Genomic DNA, 24,960 nt, shown 5'->3' on the forward strand with positions numbered 1-24,960 from the left:
TCAGACAATGCGGGAGAATATCCCCTTAGGTCTGCGTCATTATTCATTCACAATTTCTCTCTAGTCATTCCTATCACTCGCAGCCACTCTTCCTTGCTCAACAGACATCCCTCTCTTATATATATATATATATATATATATATATATATATATATATATATATATATATATATAATATATATATATATATATATATATATATATATATATATATATATATATATATATATATATATATATATATATATATATATATATATATATATATATATATATATATATATATATATATATATATATATATACATATATATATATATATATATATATATATATATATATATATATATATATATATATATATATATATATATACAACTCCCTTTGGACATGCATAGCACCTATTTAAGACCCAAATCACACCAATAAGGGATATAAAGGACTGAAATAAATGCAAAAGAACCATAAAATGAGGTTTTTGAGGTAGGTTTATACAATATTAAACATTCTGGGTACTTTTTTTTTTATGTGAGGAAGAAGGAACCAAAGGCCATGAGCCGGCAAAACTGTCCCTTCCAAAAGAAAAACAAAATACAAGAGCGAGCAAATTCAAGATCCATTAATTTCGAGATGCCTGGACACACTGCGTTTGAAAGACTGGAGATCATAGGAAGCAGGAAATACAGACAGAGGGAGACAGTTCCAGTGCTGACCTGTTGCATAAATGAAGGACTGGGAGTAACGGTTAACTCTTGCATTAGAGGGTTGGACAGAAAAGAGGTGAGAGTTTGCTGCTAGACGTGTGCTACGCGCCCGTCGTAGAAGTGGAGGAATGCATGCACAGTTCAGAGGAACAGTGACTATTGAAGTAGCGATAGAAAAGAGATAAAGATGCGGCGAAGAGACAGAGGTTGAAGGGAGTCAGCAAGAGGGGGAGAGTTGATGAGACGAAAAGCGTTTGACTCCATCCTATTGAGAAGAGCTGTATGTGGGGAGCCTCCCCACACATGAGAGTTGTACTCCACACAGGGGTGGATAAAACCCCTGTATAGAGTCAACAATTGTGCAGGGGCAAAGAAGGAACGGAGTCGGCTTAGCACACCCAATCGCTTCGAAGGAGATTTTACAAGAGATGTAATATAATCTTTCCAAGACAAGTCCCGAGTAAATGAAACCCCAAGCATGTTCAAGGATGATGCAGGATTAAGTTGAGTATTATTAAACATAAGTGGGCATACCTGTGGAAGATTTTTTCGGGTTGATAGGTGCAAAAACTGAGTCTTTGATACATTAAAAACAACCAGATTATTTTTACCCCAGTCAGAGATACGAGCTAAGTCAGACATTAGGTGTGCCATAGTCTCATCCCTTGCCTGTTGAAGCAACTGCTAAGATGGACGTTGTGGGAATCGAATGGAAAGGTGAAGGGTGGAGTCATCAGCGGATGAGTGGATAGGGTTAGATGTACAGCTTAGAAGGTCATTAATGAATAAAAGGAAGAGAGTTGGTGATAGGACAGAGCCCTGAGGAACACCACTGTTAATAGATCTAGGAGAAGAACGATAGCCGTCTACAATAGCGGCTATAGAACGACCAGAAAGGAAGCTAGAGATGAAGGCACAGAAAGAAGGATAGAAACCGTAAGAGGGCAGTTTAGAAATTAAAGATTTATGCCAGACTCAATCGAAAGCCTTTGAGATGTCAAGTGCAATGGCAAAGCTTTCCCCAAAGTCCCAAAAGGAGGATGACCAGGAGTCTGAAAGGTAGGTGAGAAGATCGCCTGTGGAGCGTCCCTGACGGAACCCATACTGACGATCAGAAAGAAGGTTGTGATAGGAAAGATGCTTAAAAATTTTTCTATTATGAATAGACTCAAAAACTTTTGAGATGCAGGATGTTAAAGCAATTGGGCGATAGTTAGAGGGTTGGGAATGGTCACCCTTCTTTGGGACTGGCTGAATGAGAGCAAACTTCCACCAAGAAGACAAAGGCGAAAGAGTTTGCCTAGGCAGGGTGTCATCACAGAGGCACAGTTCTTGAGAACAACAGGAGGGACTCCATCAGGCCCATATGCCTTATTAGTACTGAGGCCAGCAATGCAGAAAATACATCAGCTGAAGAAATTTTAATGTTAGCCATGAGGAAGTCAGAGGGGGGAAATGATGGAGGAACAGCACCGGAATCGTCTAAGGTGGAATTGGAGGAGAAAGTCTGAGTGAAGAGATCTGCTTTATCAGTAGAAGAAATAGCTGCAGAGCCATAAGAGTAGAAAAGAGGAGGGAAAGATGATGAGGTAAAGTTGTTAGAGAGGTTTTTGGCAAGGTGCCAGAAGGAGCGGGAAGAGTTTGAGTTGGAGAGTTGAGAGCCTTTAGTACAGATGAAATTATTTTTAGCAGAGCGAAGAACAGACTTAGCACGATTCCAGGCAGAAATGTATAAAATATGTGATTCAGGGGTGGGTTGGCTCTGGTACCTTTTATAGGCCCTCTCCTCGTTGCGGATAGCATTAGAACAAGCGTGATTAAACCAAGGCTTTCTTGCATTAGTCAAAGGATATGAGATAGAAATGTATGCTTCCATGCCCGAGAGAATAACCTCCGTATTGCGCAAGGCACACCCAGATGGCTCCCAGCCATGAAAGCAATAATCATTCCAGGGAAAATCAAAGAAGTACTGCCTGAGGGCCTCCCAATCCGCAGCTCCAAAGTGCCAGAGATGACGTATTTTTGGAGGGTCCGCAGGCCGTACCGGAGTGATAGGACAGGTTAAGGTGATAAGGTTATGATCGGAGGAGCCCAACGGAGAGAAAAGATTAACAATGTAAGCAGAAGGATTAGTTGTAAGGAAGAGATCAAGTATGTTGGAGCTCTCTCCAAGGCGGTCAGGGATACAAGTAGGGCGCTGTACAAGCTGCTCTAGGTCATTAACCCTCCCCGTCCCATCGACGTATGGGTATGTTGCAACGATTTTCATTTGCCAGTCCTGGCGACGTACCAGTACGTCGTGCAATTGCAAGGTCCCTAATTTGCACAATTTTCAATTTTCGCACGTGATTTTTCGTATGTATACACGGGACACCTTCCTCTATTCCTCTACAAGATGCCAAGCAGGGACAATGCCTTACACCACATAACCTCCCCCCTCACGCCATTGTCTTGGCGAAGGACCTGTTACCAGTGACCTGGCTAGTAAAGATATTCAGGGCCAGAGTGATTCCCCAATCGATGACAATGTGGAGGACAATGTTTACATAGCATTTGAAGAAGAAACAGCCAGAAATAATGATCAGGTAATGTGGCAAAAAAAGGTCAGGTATGGTGATTAGTTAGTGAGTGAAACAATGCTTATAATGTCTTTATTACTGCTTGAAAACCAATATACTGTCATACTACATATACATTCGTACCAAGTAAATAAATAAATACCATTCATGAGTGGATAAAATAGTTACCCTCCCATAGAACTTGTTTTCTTTGGTGCCAGCATGTTAGAAAACCCAGTCAGGTAAGGAGGAACTCCTACCTGGATTGGGTATTTTAAACCTCAGGTGAGCAATTTCTCTATGAATTTTCGATGTTTCTCACCAAAAGCGAAGGTTTTAGCCAAAAAAATTTTTTTCGAAAATACCTCGGAACTGGGGGATGTCGGAGGTGCGGAAAACTTCGGGACGTGACGGGTTAAGGATAGAAAATGTGTAGGCTTGTTCACCAGGGGTATCAGTGAAAGGAGGGGAGAGCCAAAGGTGGTGGTGAACACTGAAATCTCCAAAAATGGAGATTTCAGAGAAAGGAGAGATGGATAGGATGTGTTCCATTGTAGAAGTAAGATAGTCGAAGAATTTTTTATATCAGTAGAATTAGGAGATAAGTAGGCTAAACAGGACAGATATATTTAGTCAGAGAATGACACGAAAGCCGAAGCCAGAGTGTAGAGAATTCAGAAGAATCGAGTTCAGAAACACGAGAGCAAGATAAGTTGTTGCGTATATATACACAACAGCCACCTTTGGCTTTGAAATGAGTATAGAGAAAGTAGGAGGATACAGAAAAAGGTTTGCTGTCAGTTGCCTCAGACAGCTGAGTCTCAGCTAGGAAAAGAAGGTGAGGTTTAGAGAAGGAGAGGTGGTGCTCAACAGAGCGAAAGTTAGAGGAAAGGCCACAAATGTTGCAGAAATGAAGAAGAGAGTCAGACAGTTGTTTCAGGCACCTTGAGTCATCACCAGGAGAGGGGCTGAAGGTGGGGGCATTTATGGTCCCCCCCCCTGGGGACTCCGAGGCTATGTTATTCGACGCCATTTTTGAAAATTTTGAAAAGGAAGTGTGGTGTGTACTGTGCATGTAGTTTGGTGTTGATAGTTGGAGAAACTTGTACTGGAGAGCATGCTGGTCTACTCTCTGTGTTACTGAGGCACTGAAAAAGTTCAGCAAAGGGGGATGGTCGAGACTTAGTCCTGAGGGCTGATGAAACGGGAGCTCAAGCTCTCCCTGTCATCAGCTTTCCATCTACCTTGGGAGTACTGCCCTGCTCGACTGGTGCTACAGTCTACTCCTCACTTACAAGTCCCTGGTTCCTGGACTGGTAGTAGTTATGGACCCTAACCTAGCCTAACTCAGAAAAACACCTCCCTACTGGACATGCATAGCACCTTAGACACTACATATTCACACCAATAAGGGACATAAAAGAGTGAAATAAGGTGTTTGAGGTAAGTACAGTATGGAAAATACAGTACAGTAGGGTATGAAACATTCTGCCTACTTACAGCAAGTCCATGGCCATCTCGATGAATAACCGCCTCCTCTCAGACTCTGACAGTAAGAAGGATTTCCTGAAGCACTTGCAGTACACTGTTCATAAAGTCTTGGACTTAACTTAGTCATACGCACTCAGAAGTCCATTCTCTTCACACTGCGCACTCTTGTCTTACTTATGCTCCATTGTAACTTAATAAGTGTTGCACTCTGCACTTTAAGTCTTTCCACTCATAAAACCAATTTCAAAACAAATCACACAAGTTTATTTACATTAAATTTAGTCCAAAAAATGTTTGTCTTTTCACTCAAATTTCTAATTTCTTAACAATACTGTATGCACTGTTTTTCTTTCACTGCACAACACTAAATTCCCGTGTGGTCTAGTGGAGAAGTTCTTGCCATTTAATCACTGTCAGAGTCTGAGAGTATCGCTGGGAGGTGACCTATGGGCGCGTCACTGGGTCGTGGTGATGGCGTACCCACTGCAGACGACTCAGAAGATAGACGCAAACTCACTTTGAGCGGTGACTCCACAGTGGCTGATGTGCTGGGCTGTGGCTCAGAGCATGAGGGCCTGTCATGGGGAGGCAACGGAGTGGAGCCAAGGCTGGGCACAGCGGGGGTCACGGGCCTGAAAAAGCTGTCAATCGTTGATTGACGCAAGGAATGACGATTCTGACGATTTTTGATGTGCTGCCTGAAAGCACGCACTTCCTCCACAAGTCCCAAGGGCCCCATCTCCCTGTCGCAGTCCAGGTGTTCCAGGTAGTCCAGAACGAACTCTAGGTGTTCCCAGAGTGTGCTCAGCTTGGGGATGGCTGGAATTGTGTCATGCTGAGGGGAGTCCTCATCATCGTTGCCGTCCTCGTCAGAATCTTCAAGCTGGGTACTGACACCTGGAACTGAAGATGCGATCTCGATATCAGACAAGGTCTGATACCCAGGATCCCCCTCGTCGTCATCCAACCACTCACGCACTTCGTCCACATCAACATCATCGCTGTGTGCATGTAGGCATGCATGGAAGTTATCCACATCGAAACCTAGAAAATTATGCTCCACATCCGTTCCGAGAAGCAAACGAGACCAACCATTTTCTAGAGTCTTGACAGGGATTTCCTTCTATGCACTGGCCGAGTTGTAAATGGCAGACTTGATGTTGTAGCGGCGAAGGTTTTCCAAAGTCCGCTAGCCTCGCGTGTCCCGTCCCTCCCTGCGCTCGTCCTCGTCCTCAAGAACAACCATCACCTCGTCCAGAAACTTCCGTCGGTATAGCCGCTTCGTTGCCATGATCAGTCCTTCGTCCATTGGTTGGATGAGAGCAGTAGTATTAGGTGGCAGATACATGCACCTAATGCGGCCATTCTCAGCCACCAAGTCCTTATCGCACGGGTGGGCAGGTGCATTGTCGAGGAGAAAGAGGGCCTTTACCTGGTTGCATGGGATTCCCAGTTTCTCCGTCTGGTAATGTATGATCTCCTTGACGAAATGGCAGTGGAACCAGTCCTTGAAGATGTGGGCTGTGAACCATGCCTTCAAGGAATGGTACCAGACGACATGAAGGACATCCATCACCCCACGAAGACACTGAGGCTGCTTTGCACAGCCAACAATAACGGGCTTAAGCCGGTGCATGCTGTTAGCATTGGCACAACACAAAGCAGACAGCCGTTGCTTGGAGAGCTTGCGGCCAGGTACACGCTTCTTCGTCTCCTCAGCTAGAGTGTTTGTAGACAAAGAGCGATAGAATAAACCAGTTTCATCAGCATTGTAGACTTGACCGAGAGTGAGGCCCTCCCTGTCGATGAAGCCCTGCACCTTGTGCTGAAACCCCTCTACTCCATCCTCGTTAGCATCCAAAACTTGCCATGAGACTTACGGTTGGTAAGGCCATGTCGTAACTTGAATGCAAAGAGCCAACCCTTGGATGCCTTGAAGTCTAGGGCGTTGTGAAGCCTTGCGAACTTCTCAGCAGCAGCCTTCAGCTCCGTACCACGTACCATCACACCAGCAGCACGTTGCTGTTGATACCAAATGAACGTGGAGCAGTCGACTTCAGCAAACTTGGGAGTAAACATCATCTTCCTCTCCACATTGCGTTTGCTTTTTGATGAGAAGTCAGCCGTGTACTGCATGTGTTTGTCTCGGGCTCTCTTATTATCAAACAAAGTAGATCAGGCCAGGCTGAACTCATGGAGGATGCGTGACGAAGACCATCTCGCATCTACTTTCTCCAATATCTCCCTCTTCTTCTCCAGAGTTAAAACCACTCTCTTCCTCTTCTCAGGTGGCGGGGCCATCATCACACACACGAAGGAGAGGCACGAGAGCAGCAGGAGTGCCTGCAGCAGGTAAGGCACCACCACAAAAGCGAGCATGTGGGCAGCCATGACGACGAGCGTTCACTCATGACAGGAGACGGGCAGAAAGTGGGGAGGATGCAGGGGCGCTCTAGCGGACATCGGAGGAATGATGCACCACAACAAAGCTGTCCTGCACCACGCACATCAAGTTCAAATTACGTGCGGGAAAAAATAGGATTTTTTTTCAAATTTTTTGCGGTTTTCAGACTATTTTGGGAATATCGGATCCCGGGACGATTATGTCCGGTAAGTGGGAATGTCCAGAAAGTGGGCATCTGGAAAGTAGAGGGATATATATATATATATATATATATATATATATATATATATATATATATGTATGTCAAATGCTATGGTCATTTTAACCCCTACACCGCGGGCTTGTTTACCAATGACTTGCGTGTGCCGCGGGGTTATTTGGGCTCCGACAGACTCTCAAAAAATATTTGCCAAAAATCAGTTATTAGTCCTAGAATAATAAAATTACATATGCTTATGGCACATACCTTCAGCTTTCTCCTGGAATGATTGTTGAGCCTTCATCAGTTACCGTAGGACTTGTGGAGACCTCTGAATTAGGGTAACGAAGTCTCCACTTTACACTTCCCGACAACCCGTAATATGATTACCACAGCCAGATACAAACACTTTAAACACTATTCTACAATTTTCAAGTAGTTTGGGATCCATACTAAAAAAAAAAAACACTGTGAAAGCAATGGAAATTACGAGCGCGTCTGATCGTCGCACTGGCACTAGTTCGCTCTTAGTAGTCTGTCATTTATTATTCATAAAACCCCTCACACTTTATATTTCTATTACTATATAACACTTATATATATATCTACAGTCTTTATTCATAAGTTTCCTTCAGTAGTATTAGTTTATTGTCACTGTAGGGATTCAATTTCTTTCAGTAAAATACGTAGCATTCACTTTCTCGTCCTGTATACTGGCATTGAGAGTAAATGTCACTTTCATCTTCACTCTCATAACTCATAGCATTCAAACATGCTAGAGTGAAACTTTCACTTTCATTACTCCTAGGGTATATACTCGTATTCTTATAATACTACTCATTTACATTTCTATTTACGTTCTCTATTTTATTTACGTTATTTACATTTCTATTTTATTTACACTGTGTTGTGCACTGTCACTTGAAATAACTTATAAAACTGTTTTCCATTGTTCACGTATATTTACATTCATTACTTTCACTTGCTGTTTACACATTATTTACACATTATTTACAATTCCACTTGCACTGTTTTACTCAGTAGAAAGATCGTAGTCACTCTTTTATCAATTGTCAGCCCTTTACCTCTTTCCACACGAGGTTTAGTAGGGGGTAAAGGTCACAGGGCCATTTGCATGGGGGTGAAAAAAGGCCTTGAAGTCAGCAAGAAGAAACATACGTACTCTCACTTCGGAAGTTGAGAGTAACCTGATAACGGAGGGCTAGCGTGGAGGCCTGTTAAGGGGTTATTCAGGGTTACCAATATTACTTCTTGAAACAGCTAAGTCTAGCACTGATATGATTGGCAGGAAATCTAGACAATACATTATAAATTTGGTAGTTCCAGGTGAATGTAAATATCACTTAGGCTTCTCCCTTCCCTCCTTATATGTATATTTATTTCGAAAATAGATTAGAGGCCTACCTAGGAGATATATTTTCAGAGCTACCAATGTTAGATCTTGAAACATCTTTGTTTAGCACTGATATGATTGGCAGGAAATCTAGACAATACATTATAAATTAGGTAGTTCCAGGTGAATATAAATATCACTTAGGCTTCTCCCTTCCCTCCTTACATGTATTTTTATTACGAAAATAGATTATAGGGCATATTTCAAGGGGAAAAAAACAGCGAAAATTAGCGAACGAGTGCACGTGAGGTGTTGTCAGGTGATAATTAGCCAATTCCAGGTGTTTGGCACTCTCACATACCTTATTTCTTTCTTGTATATATTATTTGGTATAAGAATAGGACATAGGGCTTATTTCAATGGATGAAATCAGTAAAAAATTCCAGGGAAGATTTACTTAGCGTAGCACGGCCGGGCAGGCGAGAGGATAGGGTAATGGAGGGGGGGTAGGGAGGGGAGTCAAGAACGGGGAGAAATGGCTAAATTGTCAACAATGGATGGGAGTACAGATGAGATTAGGAGTGCTGACTAGTGTTGGACATTGGCAGTACTGATAGATGATACAAGCCCCCACTTGGAAGCCCGGGTGAATTCAAAATAACACAGAATCACAAAAGCGACGCCCCGCGGTATGATCCCTTGCTCCCAAGCGTCACGAAAGTGACGCCCCGCGGTTAAGGGGTTAAACAGCTTTATTAAGAGCAAAATTTGTGGAGGACTTTACAGTTAGGCAAGGAAAAAGTATTTACATTTCGAGAACAATTAGTTGATGGTCAAGTTTGCAAGCCAGTCATATGGTCGATCCCTCAGCCAATTGCAGGGCGTGGGTGCTGCACACTCTGAGAGTTCAGTCTTACCAAGTAAGTTTGTTTGGTCATGGACATCAGTAGAAGATTCAATATTGCTTTATTACCACCTTTTATGCAATTAGCCTCATATTTGGTGATAAATAGCTACGAAGCATCAGGAGATCCATAACGTGCAAGTGCACACATGTTGTCCTTGGTAATTACAGTGAGTCTCCTTTCAGCAAGGACCCGGTTCTCTTTTTCGAGTCACTGGAAATGGGATAGATTTTAGGGTCTTCAGTTGTTCAGTCCATTTTTTTGTGTGTGTTATTTGTCATGGGTAAACGTGGGACAGTGTCACTGGTCCTTGTTATGTTTGTTATTGAAAAAAAAAAATCTTCCTACATGACTTTTGTGCTCATGTCATCGAAGGTTGACTGAACACTTGTTGTGCAGTTATAAAGGAAGAAATAACAACGCATGTTGCTGACCAGTGTCGGTTGTTGTTAATATAGCGATCATTCTTGGATTTTGTTTGTATGATGACTTGCAGTGACTTCTGTTGGATGTTTGCAAGTACTGGTTGGTAATGACTGTGTTTCTGTCCATTGGGAAAAGATGCCACCGCTCACCAGATAACAATGTAAAATGCAAAACTGGGGTCAACTTGAATTACCCTCTGTTATACAATTTTTGCGTTACTTTTCTGAAAATAGGATATTTATTGATTTATCTACATATAATACTGGAGAAAAAAGGGCTTCTTTATCAAAATATAATAGAAATGGAAGGTTGCATCTATCTCAGTTTAGGGACAGTTTACATGTGATTATTTTGTTGCCTGAGTGTTGATCACTGTCATGTTGTTAGGTGTTGGATGTACATCTGTAAAGAAAAATGGTAAATGGATATAACGAAATTATACCTTACATAATAAATGAAGGAAATGTGGTACCTAAACAATCGAAGATTGTATGAACCCTCTGAGCTCATACGGTGGCGCTTTCTCATGGGCAGCGTCGGGAGTTTGTGTGCCCGCTTCCAGGGGTCCAGGGCGGCGCTGATGATTTTTATACACCACACCTGACACCCGCGCCTTTTGAAATCAGCCGATGAATCCGGAAAATATAGTGCCATGGTCCACTGCGCAACTAAAATATATGTGAAAAAATGGGCTGTAGTAGAACTGATACGTTTTCTTAAAGCAAGAGGAACACCATGCCTTTAAAAATTCGGGTCGCTGATCTTGGCCCCGTAAGATTTCGGCAGTTCTTACTATTATTAAGTGTACAATTGATAGAATAATGTCAGGATTTGCCAAATGAAATATTACGGTCTTTGGAAACTGTATGATAAATTTTTCCAACAACTGAGATTCATACCACTTGGTAAAAATGTGCTGAAAGCAAACACACACAATAAGCTTTCGTGGCTTTTAGTAAACTCTATGGAGAACTTTGCAGCATATATCTCATTTAGAGCATCAGTAAAATATCAAAGATGAATATACTACTAGTGTAATGCTTTATACGTGAATAATAATCCCGATTGGAACTTTTTTAAAGGAAGGTACTTCAGCTCTAAGAGGGTCGTGACCCCTAGCTATTGAGTGATCCGGCGAACACTGCCAACTTTCAGGTGGAGTCAAATAAGAGCATGGGAATATGAGCTTACATGGTAAAGGCTAACGATACCAAACTGGCGTCCCTAGTCATGACACGAATTATTTCAACGTTGCCCTTGCTGTTCTCGCCCCTCTTTCTGAGTGTTTTGTTTAGCACTCGTTACTTTTTCCAAGAACTGTTCCTCAAAATACAGCGTTCATAATACTGTAATTGCTTTTGAGACTACATACTAACCTACTGCTTACATGCATGGCCATACTAATACCATTTCTTTCATCTTTTCATGTAACTCTTGGCTATTAGCCATTAACAAAGTGGAAACTGGGCGGTTTTATGGCACCAAGAGCGTCAAGGAGGCTGATGACGGCCAAGACAACAGAACAGCACTCTCCGCCCTCCTTGCTCTAGTTCAGGCTGATGGTAAGTACTGCTTCCCTAAAACACTTTACATACTGTAGCGTTATCTATCTATCTATCTGTCTATATCTATCTACCTATCTATCTATATATCTATCTATCTATATCTATATCTATATCTATCTATCTATCTATCTATCTATCTATCTATCTATCTATATATATATATATATATATATATATATATATATATATATATATATATATGTCCCATGTCAGTTGCCCCATCAGGAGCGTAGGTGCCCGGGCCTAGGCAAGTTGGTCCTGACAATTAAGATGAGAGTGACCAGCCTCACTCATTCCTGAGTGGCATTACGTGAGCAATAAACCTCAACGATCCCTCGGATATAAACCTTCACCGGCTCAATCCGACTGAAGCTCCATAATTACCCACTAAAACGCCAGGTGCCAAAATTTGGTTATACGGTTACCACCTAGCGTAGTAAATGGTTTCCTGGTGTACAGGAAACCATTTGGCTTATCAATCAATGTAGAGTCACCCACAGGCAGAAGGAAGGGGAAAGAATGAAGGAAAGAAAGACAGAAGAGGGAGCGTAAACTCACCCTGAGGCAGAAGGACGAGGAAAGAATGAAGGAAAGAAACACAGAAAAGGATGAAAAAAAAGAAGGATGGAAGGGAGGAAAGGGCAGACATATGAGGGCAGCACTACATTGAGTGAGTGGATTGTGAGCGCCCGCGCATCCACCTTCCACATATATATATATATATATATATATATATATATATATATATATATATATATATATATATATATATATATATATATATTTGTGTGTGTGTGTGTGTGTGTGTGTGTGTGTGTGTGTATACAGTATATATATATATATATATATATATATATATATATATATATATATATATATATATATATATATATATATATAGAATATACGAGTATATATACATTCATCAATCTTTCTGTTTATCTATCTATATATCTATCTATCTATATGTACTGGTTCATATAATATATAATATATATATATATATATATATATATATATATATATATATATATATATATATATATATATATATATATATATATATATATCTCAGCAGCAGCAGCCATTTGAGTATCCACTCCCGACCGAAGTCGGGACGATACAGCCAATGTATCTCTACCAAGTGGATTAGGCTGTCTAGTAGAGATTGCATGTAGGGTGAGAAGTGCTTGTATGTGTAACTGTAGTGTTAGAATGGCTTTGGATGTGTGTGTAGTCTGTGAACCAAGTGTAAGCGGCCCGCACAACCCGACTGGGTGCAAGCATACTTTATAGTTAGCAACACTGGTTCAACCACAGCTCCCCTTATGTCCACCATTGCAGTACATGGCCGGGAGAACGGTCCCAAAGTTTATTACCCTGGCGATAATATATATATATTTGGGGAGGCGGTGGCTCAATCGGTAGAGAGGTGGCTTTACAGTTTGAAGATTTGAATTTCATTATGGCAGAGTTTACCGATCTACCAGAAGACCCGCCGACATGTCGTAAAAATACCCCCGCTAATACCAGTACACCAGTCTTGTATGAGACAGCCCCAGCATGTATTCAATGTGGACGATGGGTGTGGCCGCCGAAGTGGTGACATGTAGCGGTGTATGATATGTAGGACGACTACTGGGCCTTGGGAGCAGGCTGAGAAGCCTATGCCCAGAGTCAAGCACATTAAAAAAAATAAAAAATATATATACAGTATATACAGTATATATATATACAAAAAAAACCCTACCCCTGGGGGTAGGGTTTTTTTTTTTCAAGAATACTCCCCCAGTATCCCTGCTTGTCGTAAAAGGCGACTAAAAGGGTTGGAGGAGGGTTAGTGCCCCTCCCCGGAAAACAACTAACTAAAAAAACAAACAAGAAGCCTCGGACAAGGACTGACCAAACGATGACGACCCAGGACCGGACAAAGGCTTGGTAATGGGTACATGGAATGTAAGAGGAGCGAATGATGAGGTGAAAGAGAGATTGTCCAGGTGCTTGAGGGTGCGAAAGTGGATGTATGTGGAATAAATGAAACAAAATGGAGAGGAGAAAGTGTGAGAGAATGGGAGTATGGATGGGCTATATGTGCAGGAGCAGGTGAGAATGAGAGGGCAAAGGAAGGAGTATGTATAGTTGTGAGTAAAAAATGGAAGAAGAGCATAAGACAGTATGGATCAGTTGGGTCAAGGATTGTGTGGGTAAAGTCGAAAGTTGGAATACAAATGTGGGCGATTGTGTGTGTGTATGCGCCAACAAAAGATCGTGCTAGAAGAGTGCGAGAAGAGTTCTGGATAAATGTAGAAGTGTGCATGGAAAAGTTTGGAAGGAGTGAGAGAGTGTTTTTGATCGGTGATATGAATGGTAAAGTTGGGAATGTGAAGGTGGATGAAATAGTTGGTGAGTGGGGTGTGCCTGCTGAGATAGATGAGAATGGGAGTGCGTTAGTGGACATTTGTGCTGGGAGAGGGTTGGTGATAGCCAAATCCTCTTTCAGGCATAAAATGATCCACAGGCATACATGGCGAGTGATGAGAAGGGTGGGTGGTGAACTGAATGAAAGGAAGGCAATGATTGATTATGTGAGCGTGGATGAAAGGATGCGACGATGTGTAATGGATGCAAGAGCTTATAGAGGTTGGAGGAGTGGACTTTCTGACCACTACTTGGTGGTGGCCAGAATTAGGATTCAAGTAAGATGGAGGAATAGAAGAAGGGAAAGACAAGAGGAAGGAGTAGTTGCAAGGAGAGTGGAAAGGTTACAAGTGGATGAGAAAAAGGCAGAGTATAAGAGAGAAGTGGAGGAACGATTGGGCAAATATGAACTGGAGCAGATGGAAGACGTGGAAGGTGTGTGTAGGATATTTACAGAAGAAATATGTGCAACATGTGATGTGGTGTGTGGAAGGAAGAGAAGATGGAGGGGGGTGCAAGGAACAGCATGGTGGACTGAAGAGGTGAAACAGGTTGTGGCACAAAAGAAGAAAGCATACAATGAATGGATGAGAAATAGGGGCGTGGAAGAAGTTGAGAGGCGGAAGAGAGAGTTATATGTAGAAAGAAAGAGAGAGGTGAAAAGATAAGTAAGAGAGAGTAAGAAGAGGGTGGATGAGGAATTTGGAAGGAATATGAGTGTAAAGTGGAGGGACTGTAAGAAAATGTTCTGGAGAGAAGCGAAAAGAGTAAGACAGGGTGCAAGTGAAGTTAGCAGGGGAGTAAAAGATAAAAATGGTAGATTACTAGTGGAGAAGGGAGAAAAAGTGAGCAGATGGAGAGAACACTTTAAGGAATTGTTGAACATAGAGGATGGAAGTAATGCAAGTATAAGTGGCTGGAGAATGGCTGGGAGGAGGGAGGTGAGAAGACAGGAAGAAATCAGTAGGATAGAAGTTGTGGAAGCAATGAATAAAGTTATATTGGGGAAAGCCCCAGGAATTGATGGAATGTGTGGTGAAATGCTGAAGCATGGGGGAGAGATACTAGTAGAATGGATGTGGAAGATGTGCAGATTGGCCTGGGAGGAAGGTAGAGTCCCGGAGGATTGGAAGTCAGGTATAATTATTCCCTTGTACAAAGGAAAAGGGAAAAAGAAATGTGTGGTAATCATAGGGGCATTTGTCTTCTTAGTATTATAGGAAAAATGTATGGTAGGATACTTATTGACAGAGTTAGAGAAAGAACAGGGAAATTAGTTGGAGAAGAACAGGGAGGCTTTAGGAAGGGAAGAGATTGTGTAGATCAGATATTCATTCTTAGATCTTTAGTGGAAAAGTTTCTAGAGAAGGGAAAGAAGTTGTATGCGGCTTTCATGAATCTGGAGAAAGCATATGACAGGGTGGATAGACAAGGATTGTGGAAAGTGTTAAGAATATATGGAGTAGATGAGAAGTTGTTGAATGCTGTGAAGAGTATATATGATGGTGAGAAGGCTGCAGTGCGTGTGGATGGTGAACTAAGTGAATTTTTCTCTTTGAAAGTTGGGTTGAAACAGGGATGTGTCATGTCTCCATGGTTGTTCAATCTGTACATGGATGGGATAATAAAAGAGGTACAAGGTAGGGTAGTGGATGTTGGAGTGGCCCTGGTGAGAGAGGATAGTGTTTGGAAACTCCCTGTACTGTTGTTTGCAGATGATACTGTGTTGTTGAGTGAAGACGAAGGAGAGCTGCAAGGCTTGGTGGATGAGTTTGGGAGAGTGTGTAAGAAACGAAATCTAAAGGTGAATGTAGGGAAGAGTAAAGTGATGGTCTTTGAGAGAGGTGACGTCAGTGAATGTACAGCGAGGTTGGATGGTGAGGAATTGGAAAATGTGAGTACGTTTAAGTACTTGGGTAGTGTGATGAGTAAGGATGGAGATTTGGAGGGTGAAGTTCTTGAAAGGGTACAGCAGGGAAGAAAGGTTGTTGGTTCTTTGAAAGCAGTGATAAGAAACAGGGAAGTGAGCATGGAAGTGAAAAAGTTACTACACGACAGTATTGTGATACCAACTCTAACGTATGGAAGTGAAACTTGGACGTTGTTGGAAGGACACAAGTCATGAGTGAGAGCAGTGGAAATGAGTTATTTAAGAGGAGCCTGTGGAGTCACATGGAGAGACAGGCTGACGAATGAGGATATAAAGGAGCGTTGTGATGTGGATGTGGATGTGATAGGAAGCGTTATGAGGAACACACGGAGGTAGTTTGGCCATGTGGAGAGGATGGAGGGTGAAAGACTGATGAAGAGAGTGTATGTGAGTGAGGTGGAGGGGGGAAGAGGGAGGGGGAGCCTGAGGATGAGATGGAGGGATGGGGTGGAGAGGTATATGAGAGAGGGGGGTGTGAGTTGGGAGCAGGGCAGTGAAATGGCGGGGGACAGGGCGACTTGGAGGCGATTTGTTTGTGGCCACTCCAAACGGGATTGAGGCGTCTGGCAATAGATAGATAGATAGATTGATAGATAGATAGATATAATCACAGGTACGTGGGATCACTCACCATCCAGTCACTCAATGTAGTCTTGCTTTGGGTGTCTGTCCTTTCCTTTCTACCTTCCTCTTCTGTCTTGCGTTCCTTCATTCTTTCCTCCTCCTTCTCCTTCTGCCTACGGGTGACCTTACACTCCCTCTTGTCTTTCTTTCCTTTATTCATTCCACTCCTTTCTGCTTATTGGTGACTCTGCACTGAGTGACAAGCCAAATGGTTTCCTGTACACCAGGAAACCATTTACTACGCTGGGTGGTAACCATATACTAGGGATTTCTGGCAGGGTTAAGAATCCCCAGTTTCTCCTATCCAAAATGACTTAATCATAGCAGTTGTTTCAGAGACTCTCGGAGGGCCCAACTGCTGCCCATGACCCCAACCAAATGGGCAGATTCACATGGCCATGTAGAATGTGAGAGGTGTGATTGAGGAGAACAAGAGGGTTGAAGTGGTGAATGTGTTCAAGAGTGCCAGATATGCCGTGATGGCACTGTGTGCATCGAAGATGAAAGGGTGTGAAGTGGAGGAGTGGGAGGGTGTGAAATATGTAAGATCAGGAATGAGTGGGCGAGGAAGATGCAAGGAAGGAGTTGCTTTGTTGACGAATGAGGTGTGGCAAATTGGAATGAGAGATTACAAATGTGTCAGCTCGAGGTGTATGTATGTCAAGTTCAAGGATGAGAGGGTGAAAGTGGCAGTCATTGTAGCGTATGCACCATGTGAGGACAGGAGTGAGAGAGAGAGACATGTTTTGGGATGAGCTGGATGAAGTAGTTTGAGACTTGCCTGGGAGCTATAAAGTAATCTTAATGGGGGATATGAATGGAAGAGTAGGCACTGGTCCTGAGGATGACATAATGGGTTGTTATGGAGTACCAGGAGCAAATGATAATGGGAAGCGACTAATGAATCTGTTTCAGGAGAGGAGGATGTGCATTTGTAACTTGTATTTCAAACACAAAGATACATATAAATATACATAGTATAGAGGGAACGGGGATCGTGTTGAAAGAAGCTTGATTGATTACATGCTAGTAGAGAGGTCGATGATGGGAATGGTTGCCTTGAGAGGACAATGTGGAGTTTTGTCAGATCATATGATTGTGGTAAGCAAGATCAAGCTAAGAGTAGTGAGGTGGATCAGGAGAGAGAGGAGCAGTCAGGGAGAAAGACTGAAAGTTGAGAAACTGAGGATCAGAGAAATGGCAGATGATTACAGGACCAAAGTAGAGGAGGAGTTAGAATAAGTGAATTGGAATGAAATGGATCTGGATAACCTGCAGAATGCATATAGGGATTGCTTAGTCAGGAATGCTAAAGCAGTGTGTGGTGCAGCAAGTGAACCAACAAAGAAGAAAGGTAGGCATGGTTGGATGAGGAGGTTAAGAGAGAGGTGAAGGAAAAGAGGAAGAAGTGTCTAAAGTGGTTACAGGACAGGGGTTCAGCTGAAATAAGAACTGAGTATATTGAGAGCAAGAACCATGTAAAGAAACTAGTGAAAATGAAAAAGAAGGAGGTAAATGATGATATAGGAAGAAAATTGAATGCAAACTACTCTGAAAACAGAAGGTTATTCCAGAGAGAGATGCGGAAATGTAGAAGTGAAAGCGAAAAGAAATGTGATGGTGTGAAGGTTGTAGGTGGTAGATTATTAAACCATGGGAATGAAGTAAGGACCAGATGGAATGAATATTTTGAAAGCCTGACGAATGGGAATAAAGAGAGCAGAGCCTCTGTAAACATGATTGTTTTTGGGAGTGTGCAGAGAAGGAATGCAGCGCCAGGAGACGTGACACTCGCACAGGTGATGAGTGCTGTGAAGCGGCTGAAAAATGGGAAAGCAGCTGGGGTTGATGAGGTGTGTGCAGAGATGATTAACCCATCACATCCCGAGCTATTTCACACCTCTGACACCCCCCGATTCCGAGCTATTTTGGAAAAAAAATTTTTTGTCTAAAACCTCCGGTTTTGGTGAGAAACATCGAAAATTCATAGAGAAATCGCTCACCTGAGGTTTAAAATATTCGATACAGGAAGCAGTACCTCCTTACCTTACTGGGTTTTCTATCAGGCTGGCTCCAAAGAAAACGAGTTCTATGGGAGGGTAACTATTCCACACCACTCATAAACGGTATTTATTTATTTATTTGGTACGAATTTATATGTAGTACGAGAGTATATTGGTTTTCAAACAGTAATATAGGCATTATATGCATTGTTTCACTCACTAACTCATCAACATACCTGACCTTTTTTGGCGACATTACCTGATCATCATTTCTGACTGTTTCTTCCTCTAATGCTATGTAAACTTTGTCCTCCACATTGTCATCGATTGGGGAATCACTCTGGCCCTGAATGTCTTTATTGGCGAGGTCACTGGTAACAGGTGAATTGCCGAGACAATGGCGTGCAGGAGGGGAGGGAGGTTATGCGGTGTAAGGCATTGTCCCTGCCTGGCATCTTGTAGAGGAATAGAGGAAGGTGTCCCGTGTATACGTATGAAAAATCACGTGCGAAAATTGAATATTGTGCAGATTATGAACCTTGCAATTGCACGATGTACCAGTACGTCGACGGGACTAGCTGTGACAAAATGTTGCAACATACCCATAAGTCGATGGGATGCCTCGGGTTAAGTGTAGTGGAGAGAGTGGAATGAAGTGCTTGTTGGAGATAGGTGTGAGAACATGGATGAGTGAAACTGTGCCTGCAGAGTGGAAAAAGGCTGTGATTGTACCCCTGTACAAAAATAAAGGTGAGCGAAGTGAGTGCAAGAATTATCGTGGCATAAGTTTGAGTGTGGTAGGGAAGGTATATGGAAGAATTATTATAGAGAAAGTAAGAGAGATAAAAGAAGTCCATGTGAGTGATGAACAGGGTGGCTTTATAAGTGGCAGAGGATGTGTGGATCAAATATTTGCAGTGAGACAGATAGTAGGGAAGGCTTGTGAGAAGGACCAAAAGGTGTTTATGGCATTCATGGATCTGGATAAAGCATATGACAAAGTGGACAGAGATGGATTCTGGAGAGTTTTGCGCATGTATGGTATAGATGGTAAGTTGCTAGGTGCCGTCAAGAGTTTTTATGATAGTAGTGAAGCATGTGTAAGGGTTAATGGGCATCTAAGTGAATGGTTCACGATCGGTGTGGGCGTGCGACAAGGTTGTGTGATGTCCCTATGGTTGTTTAGTATATACGTGGATGGGGTGACGAAAGATCTAAAAACACAAGTAATGGAGAGGGAGATGGCGTTGGTAATGAATGGTGATGAATGGAATATCTCAGATTTTTGTTTTATGCTGATGATGCAGTACTGCTTGCAAATACCGGACAAGAACTTGGTTGGCTAATGTGGGGTTTTGCTGATGCCTGTGACCGTCGTGCCTTGAAAGTAAATGTAGGAAAGAGTAAAGTGATGGTAATTGAGAGAGAAGGTGACTCCCAGTGCGATGTTACAGTGAATGGAGAGGGACTGGAAGCGGTGAGAGAGTTCGAATACCTGGGTACAGTGATAGAAAAGAGAGGCAAATGTGCAATAGAAGTGGAAAGTAGAGTGACACAAGGAAGAAAAGTAGCAACTGCTATGAAGGCCTTAATAAGAAACAGAGGCTTGAGTGTTGCAGCTGCAGGAGGATTACATGGAGTGTTAGTGCCAACTTTAACATGGATGTGAGACTATGGTGTGGCATGACAGTGAAAAGTCAAGAGTAAGAGCAGTGGAGATGGGATTGTTGAGGAATGTATGTGCAGTACAGAGGGTGGATAGGATACGAAATAATGTAATTCGTGAAATATGTGGAGTGAGAAATTAGATGGACACCAGAATCGAAGAGAGTGTACTGAGATGGTATGGTCATGTGGAGAGAATGGGTAACAATACAGTAGTGAAAAAGGTATATCTGAGAGAATTTGAAGGAGGGAGGAGGCGAAGTAGGCCAAGGAGAAGATGGAGAAATATAATAGATGAGTGTGTGAGGTGGAGAGGTTTGGAAGTCAGTGAGAATAAGAAACTGACAAGATATCGAACTGGCTGGACGAATATTGTGAGAAGTGCATGATCAGGGATTTGGCACCCTTTTTTAACATGGCAGCGTGCGGATTGACTCTATCGGATACGTTTATGTGAAGCTACAAAACATGGTGAATGTTTTTGGCGTATCCGATAGAGTAAGGATTCTGGTGGTTTGAATGATGCGTGAATGGAACCGTGGCCAATTGGATTGGACAAATTTGGGCTGTCTGGACATTGCTACTCCTCACCCTGCCCTAGGGTGGGAAAGGAGGTCCGGATGATGATGATGATTATATATTGTATGTATATATATATATATATATATATATATATATATATATATATATATATAGATAGATAGATAGATAGATAGATAGATAGATAGATACGTGGAGCCTCTGTGGAACAGTGGTAAAGTGTGCATTTCGTACATGGGTGAACCAGGGTTCGCATCCCGCCAGGGTAATAAACTTTGGGAATGTTCACCCGGCCACGTACTGCATTGGTGGACGCAAGGGGTCCTGTAGATGGTCCAGTGTCACTTACTTAAAGGTATGCCTGCACCCAGTCAGCTTGCGTGGGCCGATTTCACTTGGTTCACAGATTTTTACACACACATCCAAAGCCACTCCAACACTACAATTACACATACAAGCACTTCTCACCCTACATACTATCTCTACCAGGCAGCCTAAGCCACTTGGTAGAGATACATTGGCTGTATCGTCCCGACTTCGGTGGGGATAGGCCGGTCCTGCAGTGGATTCTCAAACGGCTGATGATGAAAATGATGATATATATATATATATATATATATATATATATATATATATATATATATATATATATATATATATCCATCATCCAATCCTACATTGCCCCATGAGGAGCGTAGAAGCCCGAGGCTAGGCAGTTGGTCCCGACATTTAAGATAACAATGACCAGCCTCACTCATCCCTGAGTGGCATTACATTAGCAATCAACCCCATCCACCCCTTGGATATAAACCTTTACCAGCTCAATCCGATTGGAGTGCAGTAATTACCCACTAAGTGAGCATGGAAGTGAAAAAGTTACTACATGACAGTATTGTGATACCAACTCTAACGTACGGAAGTGAAGCTTGGACATTGTTGGAAGGACACAAGTCAAGAGTGAGAGCAGGGGAAATGAGTTATTTAAGAGGAGCCTGTGGAGTCACCTGGAGAGACAGGCTGACGAATGAGGATAGAAAGGAGCGTTGTGGTGTGGATGTGGATGTGATAGGAAGCGTTATGAGGAACACACTGAGGTGGTTTGGCCATGTGGAGAGGATGGAGGGTGAAAGACTGACGAAGAGAGTGTATGTGAGTGAGGTGGAGGGGGGAAGAGGGAGGGGGAGGCCGAGGATGAGATGGAGGGATGGGGTGGAGAGGTATATGAGAGAGGGGGGTGTGAGTTGGTAGCAGGGCAGCGAAATGGCGGGGGACAGGGCGACTTGGAGGCGATTTGTTTGTGGCCACCCCAAACGGGATTGAGGCGTCTGGTAATAGATAGATAGATAGATAGATATATAATTATGCCAGTTCCTAACCTAGAAATCATTATCCCACGATCAAAACTCCACAAATACTTAAATCGTAGTTTGTCATTTGAAAGTTTAGCCTCAGGACCCAGATAAGCAGGATGTCTTTGCACCAGAAATAAATTATTTTCATTATATAACCTCTCAGCTTCACAGAGGGAAGAAAATGCACACGGTCATTGGTATGGTTTACCACTTATCCAGGGAGATTTTTTCTCCGTGATCAAACAGAAGTACATCCATCCATCCATCATCCAATCCTACATTGCCCTATGAGGAGCGTAGGAGCCCGGGGCTAGGCAGTTGGTCCCGACATTTAAGATGAGAGTGACCAGCCTCACTTATCCCTGAGTGGCATACATGAGCAGTCAACCCCAACGATCCCTTGGATATAAACCTTCACCGGCTCAATCCGATTGGAGAGCAATAATTACCCACTAAACCACCAGGCGCCAAAATTTGGTTTTATGGTTACCACCTAGCGTAGTAAATGGTTTCCTGGTGTTCAGGAAACCATTTGGCTTGTCACTCAGTGTAGAGTCACCCACAGGCAGAAGGAAGAGGAAAGAATGAAGGAAAGAAAGACAGAAGAGGGAGTGTCAAGTCACTCGTAGGCAGAAGGACATGGAAAGAATGAAGGAAAGACAGAAGAGGATGGAAAGAAAGAAGGATGGAGAAGGTACAATATTTGTAAAATTGAAATTCGAGGAGTTATTTACCACAATATATTTGGAAAATATATAACCTAAATTAATCAAATAATGTACGGACAGATAAGAGAGGTGTTTGATTAATTTGCTACAACTCAGAATATAATTCGATCAAAAATCTTTCACAATAAATTCTAGTGTATATGACTAAAAGTAGTTGCAGCACAATAGTCTATGTTACCATACAAGAACATACCCTCTGTAGTCCACAAAAGCAGTTTTAAACGTCGATGGTGGTTTTGTAAAAAGTTTCTTAGAGAAGAGGTCAGATGATTTCATGAATTGGTTTGACCTGTGTAGCACAATGAGGTGTTGGCAGTATATCGTGAACGGTACCAATATATCCACTACGGAACTCAACCTCAGATCTGAGCTGGGAGTGTGACGAGACCTGGGAATCATGATGTTCCGTTAGTATCTAACAGTTACTTAATACATTGCACAGTAAATGTTTTTGTTTAACGTGATGTATTAGCGATAACTACTGCAAGTATCTGACTGCCCTAAAAAAAGAAAGTTGCTATGAACAGGTATTATTTGTCTTACCATTTTACTTGGTTTAGTTTCCTCCAGCATATTAGGCTAACGTCCATTCCTTACAGTTAGACAACATGAAAATCGATTTTCAGCTGTTGACAGGTGTCTTGGAACACCAATCGATGTCCAGTCGTAGGGTCTTTGCCATTACCTTTTTCCATAAACATGAATAAAGTAATCGCAGTTTCTGCGGTAATTGACATTCAAGTATCCGTCAGCCATAGGATTTCTTTATGATCCATTTTGGATGACACCAGGCGGGATGGTTTTCTTCGGCTCAGAATCGATATTTTCGGGGTGAGGGGGGATTACACGGTCTTAAAGGAGCTCCATCATTGGTGGTATATTTAAAGACCACCGGGGGAGATCGATAGCATTCCGTGCGCTAGTACTAGTATTTGTTTTAACCATATTATACCGTAAGCCGATTTCATTATGCATTCCACAATTATCTTTCTGAAACCAGAAAAAAGTGGCACATCAGACTTCACCGACATGATAGTTTGGTCAGTTAGGTGTTTGGAAAACACTTTCTAGAAGTGAATTTGGAGAAGAGAGAAATGACTGCATTATTAAAGCCACCAGTGTCGGGCGTTGTGTAAAAGTAAATAGGTTTGAGATGACGAGGTTTAATTTAATTATATATCAGGTGCTGTAATTAGCAGAGATGAATGAAAATATTAGATTTAGGGGTCACTACAGTTAGAATGATACAGGTGTTTGGAAAGTAGAGTTTAAGTGTTGGAATTTGTTTAAAAAGAAGTCTTTGCCTAACCTGGTATTACTGGTAAGTGACATCTGTGTAACGTATCCGTAAAATATCTCCCTGTGATCAGATGTATAATTCTTTATTTTATCGGGAGTTCTTATGGAAATATAAATAACTGCCTCCAGTTCCTTCCATGACCACCAGAATCTTCCCTTAGTCGAAACCGTTTCTTTCATGTGTTGTTCCTCTTCAACCATTCATGTCGCTCTCAGTCATCCTCTCCTGTTCATCAATCAGTTTTAGTTTTATTAACTTTTCAAATTAATCTTTTTTCCTGATGTGTTTCAAGTGCTCTAACAATAAAAGTACTAATTCAAGACATTTTAAGTGATATTCTTATCAGTTAATATGTCTTGATGCTAAATGAATATCCCTAATATGACAGCTGGCCAGGACAACAGTGAAGCAGCGCTCAAGAACTTAGAGAAGTGCGTCCCTCACTTGGCCACCGCCCCGCCTGACCTGCTGCAGGAGTACCATAACCTCAAGGCACAACTCACGCAGTGCAACGAAGAGGCGCCAAGTTCATAGCTTTCTTGACAGGGTGCAGTCAGGAGGCACTCGGCATGTAGTCTTCGTGATACAGCTTGACCACTATTGCTTCCTTGTAAACACACGTCGTCACCCAAAGGAGAAAATGAACAATACATGACAGGAGGGATGAGCAGAGTGACCGGGAGGATAAAATGCATGTAAAATATCAATAGTAGTATTATAACTGAACTGATTAATTACTAATCTGGCTATTCAGCTTCCAAATGAGTCTGAGTATAAAAATGACTAATCGTCTC

At 42.3% G+C, this 24,960-nt stretch overlaps 1 protein-coding gene across 1 annotated transcript in view; it reads left to right on the forward strand.

The window, feature by feature from the left end:
• LOC145409044 (outer dynein arm-docking complex subunit 4) overlaps positions 1 to 24,700 on the forward strand; it is a 315,075-nt gene extending 290,375 nt beyond the window's left edge. The window contains exons 15-16 of the mRNA XM_080279602.1: positions 11,487 to 11,603; positions 24,555 to 24,700. Of these exons, the coding sequence (XP_080135728.1) occupies positions 11,487 to 11,603; positions 24,555 to 24,700 (263 nt within the window). The remainder of the gene's footprint in view (positions 1 to 11,486; positions 11,604 to 24,554) is intronic.
• Positions 24,701 to 24,960: the final 260 nt, after the last annotated feature.

This window comes from Coenobita brevimanus, chromosome 79, assembly GCF_032717465.1.
Source record: "Coenobita brevimanus isolate Jiangsu-jjx chromosome 79, ASM3271746v2, whole genome shotgun sequence".
Lineage (NCBI taxonomy): Eukaryota > Metazoa > Arthropoda > Malacostraca > Decapoda > Coenobitidae > Coenobita > Coenobita brevimanus.